General features: G+C 37.0%; 2 protein-coding genes across 2 annotated transcripts; both read right to left on the minus strand.

Annotated features, from left to right (window-relative positions):
• Window positions 1-1051: 1051 nt before the first annotated feature.
• LOC137714187 (long-chain-alcohol O-fatty-acyltransferase-like) lies at window positions 1052-2392 on the minus strand. The gene has a single exon (XM_068453465.2). It carries the CDS (start codon window positions 2284-2286, stop codon window positions 1234-1236), a length of 1053 nt encoding a protein of 350 aa, XP_068309566.2. The 5' UTR covers window positions 2287-2392; the 3' UTR covers window positions 1052-1233.
• A 655-nt stretch (window positions 2393-3047) lies between these two features.
• LOC137714948 (protein ENHANCED DOWNY MILDEW 2) lies at window positions 3048-15372 on the minus strand. Its single transcript, XM_068454113.2, has 19 exons — window positions 15192-15372; window positions 14489-14929; window positions 14310-14406; window positions 13808-13861; window positions 13543-13685; window positions 13340-13436; window positions 13118-13216; window positions 11278-11525; window positions 11043-11165; window positions 10417-10956; window positions 9512-9665; window positions 9305-9406; window positions 7576-7668; window positions 6907-6948; window positions 5493-5603; window positions 4808-4879; window positions 4594-4712; window positions 4410-4473; window positions 3048-4323 (listed from the first exon to the last, which is right to left on the minus strand). The coding sequence occupies exons 2-19, from the start codon at window positions 14896-14898 to the stop codon at window positions 3214-3216; spliced, it is 3678 nt and encodes a 1225-aa protein (XP_068310214.2). The 5' UTR covers window positions 14899-14929; window positions 15192-15372; the 3' UTR covers window positions 3048-3213.
• Between the last annotated feature and the right edge of the window lie 1237 nt (window positions 15373-16609).

Raw genomic sequence — 16609 nt, forward strand, 5'->3', positions numbered from 1 at the left:
ATCTTGCAAAGCTTAAGGAGAAAGTAACTAACTATCGCGTTAGTGTCGTACCCCTTCCACTCATAGGCTGAAAAAAGATCGAGTACCAAAGCACGGAAACAAAACTGCCTACTATCATGTGTGTCTAGTTGATGAGTTTTGTAAGTCTTTGTGTGCTCATTTCTCTTAGTGTTATCCTGGCTTGGGAGCCCGAGAATTTTCTCAATGGTGAATTTTGCCTCACTAAATCCTATATCATGTGCACGTTTTATTTATCTTTTAGGATATTTTGGTATGTGATGTGCATGCGAAAATTAAATTGAATTTGAATTTGAATTGGATTTTTAAGTTGAAACCTATTCACCCCTCTAAGTTAAACTAGTACCCATCCTAAAACATTCACAGATTTTGTAATGTCATTTACTTTGAAAAGAAGTTGCGCAAATAACACCCTGAATAAGCTCCCAAGAGTAATGTGACTCCATTCCATCCGTTAAATTAGTAGGAATTTATATCACTAGCGCAAGAGTTCTTTTTTAAGGACCATTTTGTAGTTCAAGGCTCAAGCCTTATGTGGCAGTTGTATCAGACTGGGGAGCCAAAGTCCTAAGATTAGGAAGAATTTGAACCCGAAACATAGTGAATTCGTACTTCTTGAATCCCAACAATGACGGCTCTAAGTGGGCAGTCCAATTTTTATGAAGATCTTTTGTATGACTATGAAGAATAAGACTTAGGGAACATAAAAACTCTGATTTACCATTTATAGTAAGATTTAGGAACTATGCATGAGCCGAAACTCAATAAACGTTGGGACAAAACAATGACATTACAACCAAATATCAATCTCTTATTAACGACAATCATATTTAACTCGCTAACACTTTTGTTCAAAAAGAAAGAAAAATCATATGGGTATTTCCATCTAATTACGCCCTAATTGTAATTTCAAAGGGCCGTTAGTTCGAACATCATATTGACATGGTTGTAATTAATCACAAGGTTCACAACGAAAAAGACATAAAAAAATTTGTCTGCCAATAGGAGCTTGGACCAAAATATGAAACGGTTGTTGTATATGCCAAAATATTTACGTTGTCATTTCTTGTAGTGACACTAGAATATTATTTTTCTAAATAAGCTTCTGAATTTAAATCTCATACACAACAATAAAAAATAAAATAAAAAGTGTATGCGTGCCTTGGAGCAATAGGTTTCATAAGAAAACACCCAAATTGGAGCAATAGGTCTTTTTCATGACAGTAAGGGCATGTGTGCCTTGACAAAATCTACCATAACTGGATACTCATCTATAGCCTTGACATCCACGCCATTTCTCAGCAGCTGAGGGAAGAACAGCCAATTGGCTGTCACAGCCAAGAACCCCAACGTCAACGGCCCCGAAACCAACGGGTGAAACCGCCATCTCTCGGCCACCGCCTTCTTCACCTCCACCTCGATTGCCACGCACAACCCATGTAGCACAAAGAACCACGTCACTTCCCATGTAGGGGATACACGTGTGAGATAATAATAAATCACCTCATGCATTAGACCTGAGACTGCAAAAGCAGACATCAGAGCGAGAAATCGGGCCCACCGAAGCCCGACCACACGCTTCGAAATACGGAGCACTGGATCATACGTGGTAGGCCGTAGAATATTTGTGACCATGAGGTTCCATCTACGGCCCCAAAAGTCTTGAAGGGAAGTGGAAAGGTAAGGCTTGTTGGACTGCGGCTCGAGTTCAAACTTGAAAAGAGCTCGAGCCGGGGTCGCACACAGGGGCATTACAATTTCTAGCCCCAAGTACATGTGGCAGAAGTACAAGGCCAATATGACATAGGCGTGTAAATGTTGCCTGTAGTCGTATGACCTAACGACCAAAGCCAAAAGCAAGGCTTTTACAGCAAACAAAACCGACATTTTAGGCATGTTTGTAACAGTTTTACCAACTGGGTAATTTGGGTTCTCAGAGTTTGTGGGGTTTTGTATGATTTTGATGGGGAGGATAGCCGTGGAGATGAACTGGAAGAGAGTTGGTGGGGGTGCACAGAGAGGACCAAGGTCAAAGGAGAAGAGGAGGAGCTTGAATATGCCAAACCAAACCAGGAAGAAGGTGGTGGGACCACCGAGGTGGAAGGAGTGGAGGTTGAAGGGGAGGATGATGAAGAGATAGAAGATGGGGAGGAGAGAGATAAGCCTGAGGATGCCCTTTGGGATTCTAGATGATATGTAGAAACAATAACACAGAGAAATGTTGGTTAAGATCCATACCTTGATGAAGTTGTTGGTTTCACTCTCCATTTCTCTAGTCTCCTTTTTAAAATTCTATTCTCTCTCTCTCTAGCTTCCCCTGGTCTGGTCTCTTTTTCTTTCTAGAATTCTACTCCCCTCTTTCCTTGGCTCTTTTTTGGGAACTGGCTCCTCTGCCCTCCCACTTTCGCTTTTATCTCCTTCTATTTGTGCGGTCACGGTTAAGTCACGTCAACATTTTATGTTACTATGATTTTTTGTCTTATTATCTTTATAAAAAATCAATATAAAATGTTAACATGGTTTAATCGTAACCGCATAAAATAGGAAAGCTGAAAATGTATGAAAAGTGGAAGGGAAGAGAAGCGGATCCTTTTGTTTGGGCTGTCTCTAAGCCATGCTTGTTGGACCGGATTAGCTAGATAGGACAAGTCTAATCCAAATGGACACCTTAAATAAGAGGATTAAAAGAAAATTCATCTCCAATCACACGTTTATCCCGCTTATAGGAGCTCCTAATCCTAAAATTAGAAAGTAACAAAGGCTCCTGAGAGCTCCTGGCATTACTACTTTTGCTTTAACAACATTAGATTAGAGAATAAGGTTTTGGTTGGAGATGCTCCAACAGCGGAGAATCTTGATTGTAACTAGAGATATATAACTCATGTGAGCGTCTCATGTATCACGTGATGCAAAGATATATAACTCATGTGAGCGTCTCATGTATCACGTGATGCATCACGTTATGCAAATATATCTTCGGTAACAAGGCAAACTCACTCATTCAGCCAAAACAAGAAAGAAAAATAGGATGGAAGAACAAACTAGTAAAATATCATACGTTTCCGTTCAAGGAACAAAAAACTAATGAAGTGGCATGAAGTACAAAGTTGCGAAAACACTTGTATATAATATACACCAACATTTATTACTCTTAAGCACAAAAGGGAAAACACACTGATCAAATGGTACATGCTTTTACTCATTCAACCAACCTGCTGAATTTTGGTTCGAATAGCTTTGGTGAGGACCGGGAGCAAAACCCATGGAACCACCATGTTGACCGGGCCGGGGTGCCCTGGGATCAAAAGTGCCGTTGCTGCTGAACATGTGCGGTTCGTATCCTAAAGCAGGTTCAGATCCTAAGCCACCCATCCTCGTGTGGTTCAGTTCATCCAACCGAGGTGCATACCGCTGCATGGCGGACGTGTTCATTCTGTAAGATGACTCGGCTGTCGGACCAAGATGACTATGGCTGTAAGGAGATGAATACGATCCAATCTGTGCACTTACAGAATCCTGACCCACTAGATAATTACTTCTTAAAGGACCAAAATCTTGCTGACCATAAAGCCGAATCTGAGAACGTACGTCAGACTCCCTCCTAAATGGATCTTCCACCTCATTCAAGCATGGTCTATATCCAAGGGTATCCGATCTGTCTCTCATGTGCCCCACAAACGGTTCCTCCAAGTTTGTAGCCCTATAACCAGAACTGGGACCAGCGGACCATCTATGAGTCAGACTCAAGTAAGGCTCATCACTGCTCCTGGATAAGCTTCTTCTACCTCTGTCATCAGCTATGTTAACCTTTGTCCCACCATAAGTAGTTCCGTACTTCACGCTTGAACCAGAATTGCTAGGCTCAGAGTGCTGATCTCCTTTTTCAGCAGGCTCAATGCGTGGCAGAATTTCCCTGCATGTCTCATCAATGTTGTTACCATCCCCAGGACTCTCGTTGCCACCTATGTCACCACTGTTCTCACAGGAGCTTTCTCTGTGTTCCTCAGTCACAACAGCCCCACCTTCAACATCTTTGGGACTATCGGTTTTTATGCCATCATCATCAATCAGCATAGGTGCTTCACCATACTGATCATTATTACCTATTGACCGACCGTGATTTAGAGAGTCAGAATGCTCTTTCATATACCCTTGTGATGCAGACATGTGACCATGCTCTTGAGCTATAGCCTTGATGTCAGCAGACCAATCAGGACGACTCCAGAGATAGAGTGGTGGCGGCGTTACATTCCATTGATCCATTTGTTTGTCATTCACATCAACAGATCCCGGGAGATAAAAAGACTGAAAGGAGACCAGTCACCAATTAACTCCCAATGTAAAATTTCTATTCAGATAATTAAGATTCAGCCTCTTGGACAAACACATACCTTTCCAGACAGAAACTGGTTATCCTCCCAAATTAGATCATATGGCGATTTCTTTTCATTTAACCTGATGAAAGACACAAATGTAAGGAACTATATACAAATGGAATTCCAGTTCAAAGGCATGGCCACATTGATGTATGCCTCTGTGTGTTTGAGAGAGAGATGAACAACAGCTAGCAGCTACCTTTGAGTTTCTGGTGGAACAATAAGAATAAGGAGCTTTGGATCGAACTCAAGAGCCTTGTCGATAAACTTGTTTGCCAGAGCTGCTTTAACTCCGAAAGGAGGGTTCAACCCCATGATCTGCTCAAGAAGCAAAGTTGCGGAGAGTGAAATTAACATAAAGGTTCAGAAATTCAAATGTCTTGATCAAATACAAACAAGCACCAAGTTCCTACCAATTGTGACCCTTTTGGTAACTCCTTTGGTTGTACTTTCATCCAATCTCTCTTCTCAAAACAGAAATCGTTCTGCCAAATGAAAATCCACATAAAACAATCAGTTTCCTAGTTTTTAAGTTTTAAGCCTGTAAAAATGCACGCACAACAGCCTTTAACCCAGCATAGGGAATGACAAATAGACACGATACAAGAGACAAAATTAATCACAATATCTTTTTTACTTAAAATGCGGATGAAAAAAGCAAGAATGAGCAATATAACTCCCAGTGCAGGTGATTTGAATTGCATTCCGCAGTAATTACAAACCTCATAAAAGCTAAGTCTGAAATACAGTAGGCATTAACAGTGGAAGCACAAATATGTTTGGCACTTGCATTTATCCCATAGACAGCAAGCCTTTTCAAAACTCTTAATTTTCACTAATCACAATCTTACAGTTGAACATAGAAAAACAGAACTATTCATAAGCTTCAATCGATCCCCAATAGACCCCGCTGCACAGAATCAAAGCCTCTAACAAAAGGATAATGAGTCCCTCGACTACAAAAAATATATTATAAAATATATTGACCCTTAACTGACAAGGTATGTGGTGAACAATGCAACCATGTATGCACATGTCATTGATAATATTACTTGTGGGGATTGACCAACATTAAGGACTTATATGAATGACTATTACCTTCGGTTGAATTAAGTCATAGTTTTTATAAAAGCAGTTCTTCCCCGTCTCTTCAAGCTTTTTCTTCATTACGATGCTGAAATCATTGGCACCACAACAGAAGTCCACTATCTGTTCATTGGAACCATAAGTAATCAGGTACTAACCAATCAACATTATTTTGAAGGCGAGGTAAGGAACATTGGAAAAAACAAATATGTAATAATAAAGAAACCAAGGCCAATCCTGCCTAACAACCTAAGCTTATGATCCAACATTAATATCCCCTTTAATAAGGAATCACAACAACCTCAATTCTCTTTCTTAACCATATAATATGCACTTGAGAACAAGAAGACAGTCATCCAACAAACAACTAGCTTATGACTTCTGTGGTGAATATATTTAGTACAAGTTCAACTGTGTAAAGTCAAACAAACGTTCATAAAGATCATCGTGATAAATTCTTCAGCAATAGATGTTTCTGTTGCAGTCTTGCAGGGAAAAAAAAAGTACGGTTCAATATTTCTTCTACGAAAAAAAAAACAATTTTATTGATTCTAGAATCAGCACAAAATACCTTGGACCGCGTAGCCCCACTAAATAAAATACATCTAAAACAGCCAAAGTGGAAACTTTTAACTAACAGAAACGCAAAAGGCTGAATAGAAATATCTCCAGCCCAGCCAACGAATAGTCCTCTGAAGTACACTAGATCCTCCTTTTCCAAAAAAAAAAAAAAAAAAAAATTCTCTAAGAAGTGCAGCACTGTTCTTTAGTTTCCTAAATTAAGTAATTTCGTTGTTATATAGTTCCTTATCGTGATTACTGTACAAAGGGCTTGTCATCAATTTCGAAGCAAAGCAATATTGTCCTAGATCACCTAAGAAAAGAAAGTGGGGAGTAAACCATTAATCTCCTTAAATTTTTCTTCTTCAAAAATAAATTTCCATGCTTCTGCTATCATAAAGATGTCAGGTCCTAGAAGTAGTTTCTGAAAAAACTCTGTTGATAAAAATAAGCTGCAAGCCTGCAACAGTTTCAATCATCATCATAATCCATGTCATCACAAACTTAGATGCTGAATATAGTATAATGATCTGTAGTTGAGTTGACCTCTAGGTGAACAGTCAAATAAAGCATTCAGGTGCTATGAAGCTTCTAAGGAAAAAAATAGACACCCAGGAAAAAAAGCCAGTCATGCAAATAAACAATTACGCATATAGTACCAAATAACATTTGAATTCAATTCAGATGCGCTTAATTAATTGATTCAATTCAGATCATTAAATATCACGAAGACAAACGAGAGTATCATCAAGGGCATAACTCAAAGAAACATCCAAAAGATATTTCATGTTAAAAGATATACAATGCACTCATATATACTATGTATTAAAATTATTCTCGCAGATATAAGCATATAGATCCTTACCGTATCTCCATCTTTTACGTACCAATGCAGCCTATCAGCAATCTGTACATTAAAATCAAGCTTTTAGAATTCTTCAAGGATTCATGAAGCTCATAATACACGCTCAACGGCTCAAGATTAATGAAGTGAATGTGTGCAGACGAGATAAAAGGTAAAGCTATGTGAACGAGTAAAGCAAAAATGAACAACCATATAGTATATACAAACAGAGTTTAATTCGCAAAATGATTTGTGAAAGCATGAGTAAACCAAAATCCACAGCACTGAATTTTTTGGTGGGTGATATTCTTGTTCTTTTGTCTAACTGGTGGACCTATTGTCCAATAGTGGAGATTATTTTGCAACTTCTTGACTTTGTCTACTGATAAAATTTACCTTTCTTCTAAACAGAAAACAAACTCAAGAAAGAAATCCAAATGTCAATGTGGATCTAATTATCTTTAAAACTGGAGAAACCAAAACAAAACCACAAGTTTTTCAATGTCAAGATTATCTTAATCATAAGCGACCATACCAAACATGAGTGGGGTGGACATGTTCATAAACGCAAGTTTCCACTGTTTTAATAATTCATTAAAACCCAAGCTGAGAAGAAAGTAGACGCAATAATAAGTTAGCAAGAGTGCTTTACAACTTTGAAATAGAAATAACTGAACACAACCAAATTACCTCTTCTAATTTGTCCACCTTTGTAAAATGACGACCAAAGGACGTGTAGCGCATTCCGTGCAAAAAAGGTGCAAGATATACTCTCAGCTTGTTCTGCATCAAAAATAAATCAACAAACTAATGGGAAACTGTACAACACAACCGTTTTCTGATGAACCTTTAGTACACATATTACGTGAATATAAAATCACATAACAAACTCAACCACAAAGAGAAAGAGAAAACAGGTAACAAAGAAAAATTAAGATGAGAGAGAGAGAGAGAGAGAGAGAGAGAGAGAGAGAGAGATGCTACAAATATAGCACTTAGTATAGAGTGTGAGCACAAGGGATGCTACAAAAAGCTCACCGTTACACATTTTACATTTCAAGTGAACACAAGGACAGACTTGATGTTTCCTTAACATTTAAAAATGTAAAATGTCACAAACTTAGCTACAATGTATAGAATTCATTTGTCATGTACCAATTACCAAATGACCAAATAGGCTTCCTTATCAAAGTGTGGACTGAAAATAAACCAACTTTTTGTTAGAATTTGGTTTGTCATTTGTCAGAGTCCTATTTTGTGTAGGATTGTATGAGGAATGCTAAAGGTACACAGATTCTTGTACTCCAAGGATTAGGAGAGAATAACTTTCTTGTAAAATTAGATTGGGAATTCTGGAAGCAGAAACAGAGTAGGAATGCAAGTATTCTTCCTATCCCAACTAGAGTAGGAGTCCTATAGGGTGCCTGGGTGCGGCAAGGGGCAAAAACACAAGAGAACAGAGAGACAGCCAAGAGAGATAGAGGGATTGGTTCTAGGGTTTACAAGAGTAATTTTTTCTCTATTATTAATTCAAAAAAGCCATGATTGCTCTACCCAGAGAAATCACAATTGACGTAGACAAAATTTCTGCCAAACTATTATAATCTTGTATATTTCTAGTTATTCATCAAAAAAGCCATGATTTCTCTACCCGAGTCAGAATTATAACACTTTGCCTACCCTAGAATAATGTGCATGAAGAATAACAGCTTACGCCAACCTTGTAAGGTTCAGTCAGCTCTATACAGCTCAAGTTCTTAAATGTTCTTGGCTCGTTTGAGCTTGGCTTGTAAAGAAACTAGCCACTTAAATAAAATACTAAAGCTTGCTAGAAAATACAAGCCAAGCTAGTAAAAGATAGTGTCTAACTCAGATTTCATCACAAGACAACTCTCTTTGAGTTGAGGTTGGCTCATGTATTTGTGCTACAGGTGTGAGGTCCGTATCCTTAATTTCTCTATTTAAAATTTATATTTGTTATATGATTCTTTATTTCTTTATTCACTTATGTATCTATATTTTCCTAGGGTCATTAAGTCAAGTCACACTTTAAGCTCATGTCCCGCATATGAGCCAAATTCAAGTTCAGCTTAAACTCATGCAAGCCAACCCCGTGCCTGGAACCAACATCCGACACCTTACTTAGAGCCCAGTTAGTCAAGCTTAGCTAAAACGTAGCAAATTACGTTTGAGCACTACAAGACTCAGTTTAACTTGGCTAGGTTACAACCCTATACCCGATCCACAAACCATCCGAATTAAAAGAAAAGGCAAATAGCTGAGATGTGTAAGTGTAGTATACAAGGCACACAGACAACAAACATTAAAGCAGGAAACCTATTACTTAATACAATATGAAGATGAATAATCTTTGCCTAATCATAAGTTGTAGGATAGTGAGACTGGAATAGGAAACCACCTTCCACTTGTAAATCTGGTGAACCACCTCAGGAGCACAAACAGCCTCAGAATCTTCAGTACTGCATCCTTCCTCTAGTTTCCGTAACGCTGTTCGAACAGCCTAAAATACAGTGGATACATTACCAAGTGCATGATAAGAGAAATCATCAAAAGTTCACACTTGGTGCAGTGCAAAATAACAGTTAAGATTTTCCCATGGATGTACCTCAACTGAGCCTTCTACCTTTCCCAGTGTAATGTTCCTATCCACAGCATTTTTGGACGAGGAATGATGAGTTGATGGAACTGTGCGCTGCCGCTTTCTTATAACATCTTCCAGAGTTATTGAAGATGCGGCATCTTTCATTAAAGCCAGTAATCTGAATTGCAAGAAATAAATCAAAGAACTACACAAACTTTAAATTAAGATTGACTGCAACTGTGGTAAATCCTTGTAAACTATCCAAACATATATGCGTGTGTGTGTGTGTGTGCATGCATGTGTAGAGAGGATAGAGAGGAGAAAGAGGGAGTAATACACACACTCTCAAATATACTATCCCCTTAGAACACGGTCACACATATTGGCATAAGCCAATTGACGGTTTTTGTTATTTTTATAAAAACTAGAAGAAAAACTAATGAGATGGAGATGATGGTACTAATGTTGGGGTAACCACTAGCCCAACCAAGATGGGTTTTTATGCATAATATTTTAACTTACTTTGGCTTTTTAAATTCTTGTTAGTTATTTACTACATTACCCCCATTATATTTAAGTCTTTTAGAAAGTTGAATAGGGGTAGTTTTGGTATTTTGAATTGTCAACTTCAAGGCATTCTCCCTTATATATTGAATGAAAGAGGTAAAAGGGCGAGCTCGAGCCAACAAGGCTCCCCGCTTTGCAGGGGTCGCGCGGGGGATGGGGTGGAACATCTATCGTACGCAGCCGTACTAGAGGCTGTTTCCACGACTCGAACCCTTGACCTTTCAGTCACAAAGGAGCAACCTTTCCCTTGTGCCAAGGCTCACCCTCATATTAAATGAAAGATGTAATGCTATAAAAAATTGCTGTAACAAGTTACAATGTATAAACAAAACAGAATTGGTAAATAATTTAAATGAAGTTACCTCCTCTCTGTAGCTGCATCTAAAGATGGTGGTGCACTGATCAACGTTTTTGAGGCAGGATTACCTATTGCCAAACCACACTCCCCATCAGGTTTGCCCTGCTTACCTGACTTCACTTGATTAGACCTATTCATATAGGCATATAGCTGATCACCCAATGAGGTCTTTTGTTCCTCAGCCACAGAAATCTTAGCTTCCTTTTTCAAAGCACTATTCGCTTTCACCTTTCTTGATGTATCTAACCCAGAAGGTAGTTTTTTACTAATTCTGTTACCACCCACTTTTGCAGCAGAAGATGACTTCAGCTTCTCTTTAGATATCGTAGGAGCAGTTTGGCCCCTACAGAATTCTTCAGCGGAAAGGCTTCTCTTATTTTTCACAGATTTTTCTCTATCTTGAAGGGATTCTAATGTCCGTTTTTTCTTTTTCCCTACAAAATCAGTCTTCTTTCGAACAAAACTGGTCCTCTTTTCTCCAACATCAGGGAATGTTACATGGTCCCTTATTGGCGTTCCAATGTCTTTAATTATCTCATGTTTTCTAATCCAAGGAAAAAGAAAAAAGCATTCAGAAAAATTAAAACAAACAAAATAATTAACAAAGCAGCTCACAAAAATAATACTTACGTGCAATATATTAGTACACGGTTTGGTAATAGTCCTTCCCAAGCCCTTGGTGTTGTACCTTCATCCTCTTCGTCTTCCTCCTCATCTTCCTCTGTTTTCTCTGTTTTCTCAAATACAATATCCCTGGTACAAGCAATTCAAGCATAAACCAGCTATACACAGATAATAGACCAAAGCATGGTCTCCTAAAAGCATATTAAAAATAAAAACAAAATAGAACAATTAAGAAGATTACTCCGGCAAGCATTTCTTGTGGTAGGATTTGGGACAACGCCGGCACACAGCAAACCGCAACTGAGGATTCTTCTTGTTCTCTCCTTGTTTACAAATGCAGCATTTATGAATCGGACATGTAAAAGATTCACCCATAGCAATTTTTTTCTCCAGTTCTTCAGCAGAGACTCCATTGTCTTTATAAATGAGTTTTGCAATGCAACGTGGATGGTAAAATTGACCACAGGTTGCAGAAACACAGGGGAAGACCTAACAGAAATGATAAAAATGATTTACGTGTACCAAACATAAGAATAATACTCTGATGACGACAATGACCGATGCTGACAATACAAAAAGCAGGAAAGGCAGAATAATACTCTGATGATAATGATGATATATATATCTGTATGTATATGAGTCCCTTCTATTGAGGGATCACTCGCATAATCTTATCAGAGGGACACCTCGAATCCCCCACTCCGGATTATATCTTAATGATTCAGAGTATTTTTCTTTCATAGATCATACTTGAAACAAAAGACAAAGACTGCTCCAAGAAAACAATAAAATGACGACATTTAAATGAGTGGTTAAGCTACTTCCAATTTGGGTGTTTCATTGCAACGATGTTTTTTTGAGGACATAAAATTTAGACAGTTTGGATCATTGAAATATAATGCGGGGTGGGCACTACACAGGTATCTCTCAATTAAGCTTATTTAACATATGACTAATCCTCCCAGATAAAATAAACAACGAAATGTTACAATGCCAGACCCACAAAAAAACAAATTGCTTTACTAAACCCTGTTTAACCAGTGGGTTCTTGAATGCAAAGGTGGTATTTGAAATGATTAATTTGCGTTGAGTTTGCACCTGATCGCTTTGCATTGTTGGAAATTGACTCATGAGGTTTGGTCAAAGTAAAAGAGCCCAAATAGTACATATGTGCATTGTGATTACCATTATAAGCATACCACGGATGCGGAGAGCCAAGTATTTCAAAGAAACTGTATTTCAGATAAAAGTACATGTTTTAGCTTCTCTTTAGGTTTCCACTTCCCAAGAGTTTAAAGTGGTACCACTCTCTCTATGATGAAGAACTACAAGGATAATTATTCATATTTTTATTCATCCAGATGATGTAAGGATAATTATCATTCTATGTGTCTCAACTTTCCTATTACTAAAACACATTTCTTACTACAAAAACAACAACCAAGCTTCAAAGAACAAAAAAATTTAACCAGGAAAATAAATGGGTAAAGAACTCTTACTAAAACGACCATACAAAAATTGGTATCAGCACCAGGGAGATTCACTTAATTAACGCTGCGCAAGATGGAAAATGCTGGGAAAACAAAAGGGCACCCTAGTAGCAAGATTACACTGAGTAGAATGAAAATCAAGAAGGAAGAAAGCATAATATAAAAAATTAAAACAAATTCCAACAAGAAATGATGCTCAAAAGTTGAAGAACTACAAGCACAAGATGAATGTCCTAACCTAAGATAGCATCATAAAAAGCACAACAAAAAGACATAAAAGGAAGTATGACCAAAGAAAAAGATCAACAGAGTGTAGCGGAATATTTTGAGCGAGTATACCTAACACTAGAAAATGAACCCAAACAGCTAAATGCAGAACAATATATCATGGTACCACACATACAAAGGAAAGGAAAAAAAAACCGCAGCACCCTTCCCCAAAATGAAAGGAACAAACAAAATAAGAAAACTGTAGACCAGTATTGCTTTGCTACTAACAGTGTAGAAAAACTAAAACGTCCCTGGTTCTGAATTTATATACTTAAACTAATCAAGCTAGCATGTCCACAGCTATGAAGAAAAATTTCATACCTCAGCCCCTGAAGATTTATCAGAGGAGCCTAGCTTCCCACAAGCATAGCACTGATGCTGTTTATACTGACAGTTCCTGCAGAAGAAGTTCTGAATCGCCTGCCAAGATCAAAACAGAGAATAAAAATAATCATAATATCAGTAACAAAAAGAAACAATCAAATGGAAATAAAAAAATAAAAAAAAGGGGATTCACAACAAAAGTGAGTAAGAAGAGCATACGTCTACTTCATCCTGGGTAAAGCCAAGGGTTTCACACATAGAATCCTCACCATCCTCTACAGTTGCGTGAAATGACCTTAGGCATCTCCCTTCACAACTACAGAGCAAAAAATATATATTTATGCAGTAACTTCTAGGAAATGAAGTTATTTAAAATATGCCGATATCGTGACTATTGTCATAAGAAAGCCAGCAAAGCATACCACAAAAGATCGCCACCATTATCACAAAACGCACAAACAGAATCAAACAGGTTATCATCGTCACTGGACTCGTCTTCAGCATCAATCATATCTTCTTCCATATCATCAACTATAAATCCAGGTTTTGTTGTAGCTTGAATGTCCTGAAAATCCAATGAGTTCACTGGCTCAAACACTATATCATGAAACTAAAAGAAACTTTAAAGAATTAAAGGATAAAAGTGTGCTAATGAAAGACAAAAACAAGTAAACGCTAGAAAATTACCTCATCATGCAGTTTCCTCTTGGTGGGCTTCTCTTCAAGAAAGTTGACCAAAAACTGTTCAAAACACAGTTTGTAATTTTAATTAACAATGCATAAACATAAAGACAGTTTGTAGTTCGTACAGAAGAATAAGAACAGGAAATAATATAAAGTGAAAACACAATGAAGCCAAAATTAAGTAAAAGAAGAGCAAGTACAGAGAAAGCTTGAATCTTAATAAAATTCAAATAGCAGAAAGTTTGCTTCGCCGTCTAAGGTTCACACATTCAGTTAATGAATAAGCAGGTAGTCCAGCTCAACATGTTCACACAAAGCTTCACAAATATAAGTTTCAATTTTGCATTTAAAACAAAAAAGGGGGAGGATGAAACAGTAGTGGTTTGCCTGCTCCAAATTTCAGATTGAAACCTATATTGAAGAATATCAACCATAACCACTGAGATAGCACAACTGAATAAAAAATTATACAGTTACATTGATAAGAAAAGAAGCTAAACAGAACCTTGCACTTTGCTAATGCGTCATCCCGTTTAACAGCTTCACTAATTAGAGGAATATAATTCACCAGGTCATTCTGAGAAGGCCTGACCTCATACGAGCTGCAAAATGAGGGAAACCGTCAAAACTCAGTGTAAGAAAATGAGCGAAAACAGAAGAGATGTTTAAAAGATCGAAAGATACCTGAAAACTTTAGATAAGTGATCCCACAGAGATTTGCCGGATGTCTCAGGATTTCTCCTCACATAGTGAAGGCACTGCACTGTTAGCAAGATTGACCTTATTACTTCCTCGAAACTCTTCCTCGGCTTCTGAAGCTTGAGCCAGTTATTTTCCTTAGAGAGCACCGCTATCTCAGGATCGACATTGGAAATATCAAACCGCCATGCGATAACATGCTTATACAGTTTCTGAAGCCCATTATCGGCAGTGCCACGCACAAATATGTCCAGTTTCCTCCCATCTTGCCTCTCACCCTCACTCCACTGAATTGGCAAAACATGAAATGAGATGGGTTCGTCCTTGTCATCTACAAAATGGTAATTCGAAACGGATTGTGGCACCGCCTCTGCCTCATCGTCTGACGATTCCATGCCCCTATTCAACTCACACTACAATTTACACCTAAACATGTAATCAAACAATGAACTTTAAAAATGCAGAGCACTAACAGAGACAAATCACAGTGCAAAAATCAACATACAGTAGAGGGAGATAAAAGCTACAGAATCAAATTGGGATTTGGGTTCTAGGGCTAGGAGAATTATCTGGAATTCTTGAAACCAAAGTCGAAATTGGATTAACGAATTTGATAATATTGCTTTTAATTTGAAACCTAAAAAGCAAAATTAGAAAAAAAGAAACTGGGAACTGAAGAATTGTGAACCTGATCCGATTGACAGAAAGAAAGAAAACCCTAACTTCCTCCTCAAACGCTCTCAAATCCTCAATCAGCTTCCCCAATTTGCTTGCGATGAGGAAAATTATGAATGGGAAATCATGAACGAATCAGTTTACTCCGGCCTCAGTCTAGCGCAACGACATGTCGTTTAGAAAGGATGAGGGATGAGGCTGATGACGCACGTAGTCTTTTAAACGCACGACTCATGACGCACGTAGTCTTTAAACGCACGACTCATGACGCATATATGAAAATAAATATGTACTTTTAAAAATGTTATTTTTGCCACTTATTTATACTATCATTTTCTTTTTTAGTGATGTTATTTTCATCCCAATATTTTATATTTCCACTCACCTTTTAATGAATTTTTAACTACAAAATTGTCCATTTGCAAAAAGACTAATAAGAACATTAATTATCTTGTTTTGCTTAATTTAACAAAAAAAAAAAAAAAAAATTAGGCATAGGAGATGATTTGTCTACCTTAAACCCTAACTCATATTTTTATCTCCTTTCATTCAGATAAAGTAAAAAAATATCAATAGACTTAGAAGATGATTTTTTTATTGAACAAATGGAAGATGACGCTTTTACGAAAGAGGTAGAAGATTATGTTTCCATTGAAAAGGTAGAAGAATAATTTGTGTATTGTATTTTTGAATTTGTCGTTGTCGAATTCTTTTGAATTTGGATACCTTTGTCATTTCCATTTAAATTTGCAAATCTTACTAGTTTTCATTTACATATTATTTGTTATATTTTTTTAAGAGACAATTTTATAATTTCATAAGTATGTATGTATTAAAGGTTATTTTGGGAATAATAGTGGGTGGCGAAATAACATTTTAAATTTTTAACTTTTTAAGGTGGGTGGGATTACAACGTGGGTGAAAAAATAAGACAATGGTGTGAGTCTAGTAGCTCTCTTCTTTTTTTTTGCAATCTTTTTAAATTCTTAGACCATCTCCAAGTTTAACCCTTAAAACCTAAAATTTTTAACCCAAAAATATGTTTTCTACTCCAACCCTTTTAAGTTAAATTTTTAGTCCGAAATTATTAAAGAATGAATTTAGAATTAGTAACTTATTAAAATAAAAAAAACTCTTCTTATTTTTTGCAATCTTTTTAAATTCTTAGACCATCTCCAAGTTTAACCCTTAAAACCTAAAATTTTTAACCCAAAAATATGTTTTCTACTCCAACCCTTTTAAGTTAAATTTTTAGTCCGAAATTATTAAAGAATGAATTTAGAATTAGTAACTTATTAAAATAAAAAAAAAATTATGTAGGCAATCCAAATTTAATTTTATGAACATTTTGACCTAAAAATATTTAAATTTTCGATAAATATTAAAAAATCACTAAACCGACACTATGAAACTCGTGGAACACTATAAAAG

The sequence above is a fragment of the Pyrus communis genome, chromosome 3 (genome assembly GCF_041283825.1).
Source record: "Pyrus communis isolate YQ-2024b chromosome 3, ASM4128382v1, whole genome shotgun sequence".
Taxonomy (NCBI): Eukaryota; Viridiplantae; Streptophyta; class Magnoliopsida; order Rosales; family Rosaceae; genus Pyrus; species Pyrus communis.